Genomic DNA, 10,198 nt, shown 5'->3' with positions numbered 1-10,198 from the left:
TGTAGTGATATATTTGATCCGTTTAAGTTCTAACAAAGTTCAAGGGTATAGTTGATCATTCCCACATACTTTTTATTTTTTTTACTTCTTTCACTATAAGAGTATTATAATAAAAACACATAATTTCTCAAAACAAAAAATATAACAAGCTAAGTCCGGATAGAGTATTACTCTCTTTTGCTGCTACTCAAAAACACCTATTCATTTCTAAAAGTATGATCAAACATGTATAACTTTTTAAAATGAGTAGTTTAAAGAAATAAATATTATTGACTTTCTAGAAGTGTGATCAAGCAGACTATAATAGTAATTAGGAGCTAACTTAAAGTGAATCTAAAGAAAATTTTCATAAATTTAACTAAGCTATTGTATATACATCTAGAAATAAAATTAAATTTATATACATATAATAAGCTCACATTCATTCTAAATATACTCAAAAATAAAAATAAGGACAAAGAAAAGAAAAGATCATTTTTGCAATAATATAAGTATCTCCTTGAGAAAAAAAAATAGCCTCCTTTGTAGGCTCTTGATTAACATAAGATGAAACAAAGTTTCTTCTCTCTCTCATAGTCTATGTACACATGCATGATTTAAGATTAAACAAAGAAATTAAACTACTAATTATTAATTAGTTTTTCATCATCCTAAGAGCCAATGCTTGAAGTTCACCCAACTCAGTTTGAGAAGGCCTCTTCCTACTATTACTAGTGTAGGCCGCTTGATGATAAAACACTTGATCTAGTCGGCTTTGAATCTCTGGTACATTATTATTATTATTATTTATTCCATCGCTATAATGGTCAATCGATTCAAGTGAACTTTGTGGTGATGAATTTGAATTCATAGTATATGTTGGATTATTATTATTATTTTGTTGGAAAGATGATGCCATATTGTTGTTGGACCATTGATGAGGATAAAAATTGTCTGAATTTCTTGAATTGTTGAGTAAACTTTGTGCCAGCTGAGTCTTCACTTGCATAAGTTGAGATTGAAGATATGCTACCTAACAAATATAACAAAATTGAAATCAATTACGTACCAAGAAAAAAAAATTGACATTGAGGGTGTGTAATATGTTAGCTAGGTACTAAGGAAAATACTTTATGAAAAAAGCATTTTCAAAGGAAATTATGTTCCACTATGTAACACTTTATAAAATTAAATTTATTTTTCATTATTACCCTTCTCATCATTCCCAAACTAGAAATTATAAAGTAATTAAGAACCGATAAATATGAAAAGAAAAAAAAAATCTCTAACAATTGTCTTGCACTTTAAGAAATTCACTTATTTTAAACTATAAATTTTTTTATCTAACACTTATTATGGACTAGAGAGAGTATTTGACAATTTCACGGAAATAAAATATGCATAAACATAGGTTAATTTATGTACTATTAATTTCCAAAAACACCATGATTATATATGAATAACTAAATCCGTTAACTAGTACTCCTATATTTTAACATGAAAATTCTACATGTATAACTCTAACCAGCAATGAAATCCAGTATCAAAAGATTAAAGTGAAGAGTTACCTGTTGTTGTAAGGCGAAAATATGTGCAACACAACCATAGACAGGATCTTTGATCCTAGCTTGAGCTTCATAAGCAATAGTAACAACAGCCTCACATCGATCCGGGACAGGAAGGTGTAACAACAATTTCGAAACATTACTAGCCCCAAACACCTTATGTATGGCTGCAAATCTAGCAGGACCTTGTTCCGAACAAAAATACGGAGCAAAAACACAATCAACAGCACACTTGCGGCGCAAGAATTTACATGCGCCGCAAGGTGATGAACCTGTCCCAGTAGTAGCCATAATATTATTAGATGAAGATGAAGAAGAAGAAGAAGCACACGAACAGACTAGGAAATGGTGCAAATATGAAGGTGGGGCTAATAGTGGACTTTGTAGGGAGTTTTTATAAGGAGTGTCAAATGAAAGGGGACAATATAAAGTATGTGTGTAGGGTTACTAGGGGACATTTTGTAATGGCTTTTGCAATATTTACGAGATTTTTGAAATTTATGATCTTAAATATTTTAAACATAAATTATTGAGTTTCTATGATTTTATAAGGAATTAAGATTAAGGTGTAGATTGTTTTAAAAAGATAAAATAAAACGTAATAAGTTACAATGTAAATCACAAATTATATTACTCTGAAGTTTATGTGCATATAAAAGCTTTTCGATAAGAGTTTTAAATTTTATACCAAAAGTAAAAAGATATTGTTGACAATATTAGCATAGTTTATTTGTGTAGTATTTTGCTTTATTTTTCTGGGTAATTGATTTCTCTTTTTTATAATAGTGGTGGAGTCCAAAAACAATTAATAAGGAGATTTAAAAAAATCTAGAAATACCACATCTTTTATTTTAGAGGGTATTTTGTTATGGAGATTAAATTAATTTGGGATTATAATCTTTGGACTAATTTATTCTATATGAAACATGGTATAAGATGATTCTAAGTTGAATGCGATAAAATATGACAGAAATATGTTTTTTTAACTTGGTTTCAACTTATATTTATGTCCTTCAACTATGATTGCACACAAATAAACACTTAAACTTGTATAAAGTTGAACAAATAGACGCACACGTACTACGTGACATCCTATATATATGACAATTTGTATCTTAAATGGTGTCCTACGTGTATTATGTCATTTAATATTCATGTGTCTACTCGTTCAACTTTATACAAGTTTAAGTGTCTATTTGTGCAATCCAAAATTGAAAAACATAAATATAAAATGAGGTCAAGTTGAAGAGTATATTTATGTATTATGCCAATATGACATCTTAAAATTAAGTTTGGTATTCGATTTATACCAAACATGGCGCTAAACTCTCATACCAAATTGAATCTGGTAATATCTAACTTTATTCCACGTATCAAGACTAAATAGAGATTAAACTCTTTATAATATTTTATAGCTTGAGTGTGTATATATTATTGATTTGTTAAGTTTCTTATTTGCATTATTATATTAGTTCCAATTGATGAAGAAAAGCCCAAATCTTTTTTTATTTTAGTGTTTGTTTACCAGCTTTAATTTGCTAGTCGTGGTGACAAAGTAGAGGGGCCACTATAATTTGTCATGTTGTTAATATTGAACGTTACGTTTTAATTATTTAAAAGTACATAAAAATAATTTTTCCATCTTTCTAATTTTTTAAATAATTTCCCGCCGAACGCCGCACCTGGGAACTGCTGCTTCTAAATAATTTGTTGCTTTCTCAAAGAAAGAAAAATAGTTTTTCTTTGATTTTATCTAATGACACGTGGTGGTGATGCTTTTGTACTTTGACTTCCAACCTAGGCTCATTGTTTTCTTTCATTTTTTTTTCAAATTTTTTTTTCCGATGAATTATTATATTAAAAATTCTTTAGTTGAATATATCTGTAACAAAGAATTTGAGGAAATTTATTAGGGGTTGAAAAAAACTCATAAAAATGATTTCACATGACATAATGAGCTCATATGTGTATGTGTATATATATATATATATATATATATATAGTATTAATTTTCAACGAAGAACCCACTTGACCCACTGTGTAGGTCCGCCCATGAGTTACAATGATGTCAAACTGTTCAACTGAATACCATTCGTCAAAAAATTACATTGTATATTGTAACACCCCGAAAATCTAATGACCTAAGCTAGAGCCTAACTTTTAGTCTAGTGTCCTAAATAGGATTAACATGAAGATTTGAGTCCTAAAATAACTTCCCTAAGTTAGTACTAAGGTCCTAGTGCCTAAACGACAAGGCATGGCCCCCCCAAGGAGGGCCAAGGGGCTTCCCCAAAAAGCTGTCAAAACAGCTTGACTCACGAAATGGGCACCCACGCCCCGTAGGTGGGGGTCGTGGGTCGAGACTTAGTCTCCCCATTTCTCCCCTGGTCCTCCCCCTTCTCTGAAGCAAACAACACTTCACCAGTACATAGCGTCACCCCACCTACGGTCCGTAGGTGGGGGAGTCATAGGTCATCCCTGGGACTGCTTATTCTCGGCCAATTAAGGGGTAAATCCTAATTAATTAATTAGAGTTAGGGGATGGTTTTTATGGTTTTATAATATATATTTAAGTCTTTTAATACTAATAACTACCCTTTAATCCCTCATAACTCAAAAGACTCAAATTAGAAACCAACTTCCCTCTCCAAAAAATTCTCTCTAGGACTCCATTGAAGAGCAAGGTCAAGGTCAAGCTAGGGGTTCAAGAACCAGACTTTCTCCTCCAATTTCTTGTGGAAATCAAGCCAAGGTATGGATGCTTTTCATTCTTGGGTAGCTATCCCCCAAGAATCCCCTTCAAACTATATTTTAAGACTTTCAAAAATTTAGGGTTTCACTCTAGTCATGGGTCTTCTTCCAAAACGATTTCTACTGTTTAATTATGGTTTATTATGATTGATTATGATGATTTATGGTTAGATTAAGGGAGTATTATTGGATTTTGATGAAAATCTCCCTTGGACCCATGATTTCCCCTTCTTCCTAAATTGTGAACTAATGTGTGACTTGATTGATCATGGAAGCTTGACAATTGATTATGTTTATGTTTATCAAGTTGTTGAATCATGAAATTCCCCTATTTAGTGTTGTAATTCTAGAAGTTAGGGTTGATCTTGATTCCTAGCCTTAAAGGGCAATATCTAGGGTTTGTATATGTTGATGAAGATTGTATATGAACTCATGATTCACTTAGATAGTGATGGTCCTATAGACTTATTGTGTAAATTGTGGTATTGATGCAAGATTTTTTCTTCCCTATACCCTTACACTTGATTATGCATGAAGTATGTAGGTATGTTATGACAAGCTTGTTATGTTGATTGAAAGACTATTCTTATGAAACACTATGAATGTTATGTGAAAGGTTTACTCACATGTTGATGATTCTAACGTTGAAAGGACATTCTCACCTAATTAATCTATGAGTTATTATTATGTATGTTGGTTGAGTGCCTAGTGCATTCTCTTATGACCATGAACTTAAGTAAAGACTAATATGAATTCTAAAGGGAATTATGCTTAGCACCGAGTGGATATGAGTATGAGATGGATTCCTTCACGCTAGTAGTTGGGTTCCCAATATGGTTATCTCATGAGATGGAAACCTCCACGTTAGTAGTTAGGGTTTCTAGTAGCAATATCATTATCCCATAACTATGTGCCCACATAGGTCATTAGCTAGTGGATCCACCTAAAAGCTATTATGAAAGTTCTACCTTAGGCAAGTAGGACACCTCTTTTCGGTGTGGGGGTAGAACACCGGATTTCATGTAGCTCACATGGTCTATGTCGATTAAGGCTAAACTTCCCTATAAGATACGAATATGAACTATGATAAGAACATGGACTTTAATTATGACTTCTTAAGAGGTACTTCTTAGTGTGAGTGGGGGTATGGGACTTCACTTATGCATTGCACAAGTAGACTTTAAGAGGGGGTTATGGTGAGGTTCTCTTATGCTATGAAGACTTATGGATTATGTATGTAAGATATGTATGAATGTTAAGGTTAACTTTACTTGTTACAAGTTATGAACATGAATGAGTCCTTACTTATGTATGTTGGTTATGGATGAGGCAAAAGTAAGATATGTATGTTGTTGGTGGCCTAAATGTGATACTTGGCATTTGGTAGGGTTATGGGATCTTACCTTTGCATTGTACTAGTGTGGCTTTGGGTTGCTTAAATGTTGATTTGACTTATGTTTCTTCATGAATGTGCATAATGACTTTTAAACTTGATAAAGGCCTGATTTCAACTAAATGTCCCTTTTATGCATGTTTTAAAGATTTTTGTGCATGGCTTCCATACTTAGTACATTATTTGTGCTAACCCATATTTTCTACATTCTATGAGTGTAGGTTCCGGCCGTTGAGACGTACTACTTCTTTCAAGTGAAGCTTGGGTTGACTATTCCCTAGGCTTGGTGAGTCCTCAAGTTCGAGGACAAGATGATATCATTTTCTAGCTTTTATTGTACTCTCTACTTATGAGACTTTATTGATGTAAAGGGCTTTTGACCATATTTGTACTCTCTATTGTATTAGATGGTGATTGAGACAAGCTAAGTCTAGATTCTTATTTTCGTTTATGAAAAAGAAGTTGACTTCGATTGTAAAAGTTTTAAATTTTTCGCATCATTCTTATGACTTTATGTGTATGATTATGTTAAGGGCTTGTATGCAACCCATTCGGGGTCAAGTATGCCGTGTTACGTCTAGGAGGTATCCTTGGGTCGTGACATATATATAGGTCAAACACTTAAAAATAGACTCATAGCGCAGTGACAATGATATGCACGAAACTTACACAACGCTTAGGTTTGATTCACTGCATCCACCTTTTGTTTTTCTTAATTGTGACCTGCTTAAAATCTGTAAGATATTAAAAACGCACAACTTTTGATTTGAAGTGAGCAATAACTCGATGACAATTTTTGTACACCCTTCATGAAATTTTTTATTACGCCAATGTTAGTGGCATTAATATTTCTTCAAGGGGTATTTTAATATGAGTTTATGGTCAGAAATGAATCTAGAATTTATATTTTATGGATCAAATTTGTAATTCTACTACCATCAAATCTACAAAATTAAAAATTTATATTTATACATATTTAATGAAATCTTATAACACACCTTACATATTCTAAGTTCAGATGAACACATTGCCAATGCATTTGATATGCCCTTTGATACAACTTGGGTTTTTTATCACCTTATTCATGAATTCTGTGAAGTTTACTTAATTACAAGGACGATCATGATTTTAAGGTAAAATTATAATGTTTACGTTATAATGTTTTATATATATATATATATATATATATATATATATATCGTAATATATATGGTAATTCATAACTAACATTGTAAATTTAAGACCTCATTTAAGTTAAAAATATCATATTATGATTTACCAAACTCAATCTTGTGATAATCGGAAAAGGGTCAAAAATACTCCTGAACTATGCGAAATAGATCACTTATACCCTCCGTTATATTTTGGGATCAAAAATACCCCCGTCGTTATCCCAAAAGACCACAAATACCCTTCGGAGTTAACATCCCAAATTTTTAATGACGTGACAAGCCACATGAAACTACTCCCTCCACCTAAGCTACCAACTAGGATTCTCACTAACCCATCATCTTCCCAAATCAAATTAAATTCCCTTTCCCTTCATTATTCATCGTTGACTTCTAAAATCTACGGCGTACCCATACCATCAATGAGACCCTTTTTTTTTCCTTTCATGAATTCAATTAGTGATAATTTAATATTACACCTCTAAAACTAAGACAAAAACAATCTAGCAATAATTTGATTAGTTATACCTGTTGACACCCAATTTTGGGCATCCACGATAGAAATTAATTTTCGACCTTCATTAATTTCAAACAATTTGGAATAATTAATTTTATAAAAATTCAAATATATTTCAAGTTATTTTCAGGTAATTTTAGTCATCTTATGATTTTTAAATAATAAATATGTTTTTATATAATTAGTATACCTTATAAATATTCGAAAATCATGTCAAAAAGATTTTACTTTTACATAAATATTTTGTTAATTAGTTTAGCTTAAATTATAGTTAACTTTTTGAATTAATTAGTTTGATTAAGTTAATTATTTTATTTTGTTAAATTTAAGAAGCTTGTTAATTAATCTTGTTTAAATTCATCTCATTTAGATTTTAGCCAATTTTGCAAGTTAAACTCAATTTGGTTAATAAGTTGGCTAATTTCGTAATTCATTTGGCCAAATCTAGCCTTTTATTAAACCCACTTAGTAGACCAATTTTGGGTCTATCTGGAAATTTTCTAGCAGTCCACCAACAAATATCCTGACCCGGCCCAACTCTTCTATTCCTTAAAAGAAACGCAGAAACTTCTCCAAACATTCCACGCTAACCTGGCTACATTAACTTCAGCAGCAGCTAACGATGACGATTCCAATTCAACGTTACAACAACAACACGCGTCAAACTTCACGGCGAAACAAGAACAATACACTGCAGTAACAAAACGACATCAGCAGCAGCTTCGAACAACAACTTTAGTTCAAGCGGCGTCCTTATGACGTTAAGATACACAGAAAAGAGAAGGATGATTCACACCTTGGACGAGTACAGAATGCGAATTTGTTGTCGTCTTCCTCAGGTCCCTTTCAGCCTGTACAATTGCAATGAGTAGAAAGCACGCGTTTCTCCCCTTTCCTCTTTCAGATTGGGGAGAAAATTTGAGAAAAACATGTCTCCCCCAAAATGGTGAAAGAAGTTTTTGAGTTTTGAAATTTTCGGATGGGCTTTGAACCTGAATTTTTCAGACTCCCCCCCCCCATTTCGAACCCTATTTCCCTCATATATATGTTGTTGTTGATTCATTGTTGAGAAGGGGGACAAAAAGATTGGAAAAAATTTAGAAAGGAAAATTGGGGGCGTTGGAAAAAGAGGGGAACGATACATCGGAATAACTATAGGATATATAGGGAATACACTTGAAAGAGAGAAAGAAAGTTAGCTTCCGTCCTTCTAGTTCGATCACCGTCGTCCTTTAAGTTAGCTCGAGTTCTAGTTGTTGCCTAGGCTTCTCTTTTGCTGTTCGGTTTGAGTTTTGGTGGCGAAATCTCGTTGCATTCCCTACTTGCTCTGTCCTCGTTCGCTGCTCGAAAGAAGGTAATGATTTATCTTTGTGATACTCTTATCATCTTTTCTGCTCCAACGTGGCGTCTGTAGCCCTGTTTTCGTTTTGTTTGCTAATATTTGTTATTGAGTTCTTGATAGTTTGTTATGGTGTGACGTATTTAAGCGTCTTTGGTTGAAAAGTGGTCAATTTAGCATTTGATTTCCTTAGGAGTTAATAATTCGCATTTACTATTTGTCTGCATTCGATTATCCTGCTATTTGATGCTAGTTGGATTCCCTCTCGCCTCTATTACAGGTGTGCTATCAAGCTGTCATACTAAATGTGCTTGTGTGAAATAGTCACGGTTTTTCTCAGTCATATCTTGTAAGATTCACTAATTTCCAACATATTTCTATTATCTCCTCTCATGCTTGTTAATTTCTTTGAAATTAATATATGCATTCTTGTATAATTCAGCATACTTCTTTATTTATTCATTTCGATTAGATCGCACTTTAATCCTTGCTTTTTCCTTCTTTATGATGCATGTAAAATATGTTCGCATTCGCCACGAATTCATTTTACTCCTCTTGTGTTTCGAGAGAGCCATAAAGACTTAATTTCCTCTTTCTGAGTCAGCCAGCCATAAAAAACCGACGAACAGGTTCCGGAAGAATATGCAATAGATTGGAGAGTCGAGAAATTGAGTCCACTCTTTATTTTAAAATTGTATTTTGCTATTTTTGGGCCTAAGCCCTTTTATTGTAATTATTATTATTATTATCTATTAGCTATTAAGACAGGTACAAGGAGACAAGAATTTGGCCAACGGCCCAAAGAAAAACAAATTTTAAAGATTAGTTTAGGACAAGTACTAAATATTGGGCTTTTGGTCCCAAAACAAAAATTAGGCCAAAATACTGGCCTAAGCGGACAGAAAACCAGATTTGTGCCCAAATCTCTTTCCCTCTTCATTTTGATTATGTTTATTTACTTGTTAATATTGGTTGTTAATCTTAAGGTTGAAAAATTCAAATCCCAGAAAGACACACATTTTGAATTAATTACTTAAATAAATTATTCATCTTTTATTCGACTAAAAAAAATAATAATAATAAAATAAACAAATAAATAAGTTTACAAAACATTTAGTTTAGATATATTTCAATTTTGCGATTCAAGCTAAGTTAAGATTATTTTTAGCCAAATAAATAATCGCCGAATAACCGTGTATTAGCGGGCGTTTCGGGTGCTTTAAATCCTTTTCTAAAATGCTAATAAGAACTGTGAACTCCTTTAAAGTTTTCATGAGATTTTCTATTTTAGTCTTTTGTAATCGATAGTTTTCTTGATTTTTCTTAAAAATTAAGTGGCGACTCTTATACCAATTTAAAATATATTTTTAAATAAAACAGAATGACGACTCTGCTGGGGACTTGAATGGTTCTAACCTTAAGATTAAGTATTTGGCTAAGTGTTTAACTGTTTACTTGTTTAAAAAATACAAGTTGAATTATTTG

At 32.3% G+C, this 10,198-nt stretch overlaps 1 protein-coding gene across 1 annotated transcript; it reads right to left on the bottom strand.

Annotated features, from left to right (window-relative positions):
• Positions 1-486: 486 nt before the first annotated feature.
• On the bottom strand, positions 487-1,886 carry LOC102588369 (LOB domain-containing protein 16-like). The gene is made up of 2 exons (XM_006351580.2): positions 1,548-1,886; positions 487-1,012 (listed from the first exon to the last, which is right to left on the bottom strand). The coding sequence occupies exons 1-2, from the start codon at positions 1,833-1,835 to the stop codon at positions 635-637; spliced, it is 666 nt and encodes a 221-aa protein (XP_006351642.1). The 5' UTR covers positions 1,836-1,886; the 3' UTR covers positions 487-634.
• Positions 1,887-10,198: the final 8,312 nt, after the last annotated feature.

This window comes from Solanum tuberosum, unplaced genomic scaffold (assembly GCF_000226075.1).
Source record: "Solanum tuberosum cultivar DM 1-3 516 R44 unplaced genomic scaffold, SolTub_3.0 scf00130, whole genome shotgun sequence".
In the NCBI taxonomy this organism is placed as follows: domain Eukaryota; kingdom Viridiplantae; phylum Streptophyta; class Magnoliopsida; order Solanales; family Solanaceae; genus Solanum; species Solanum tuberosum.
Note: the sequence above shows the minus strand (reverse complement) of the source record. Positions and strands in the feature narration are given on the sequence as shown.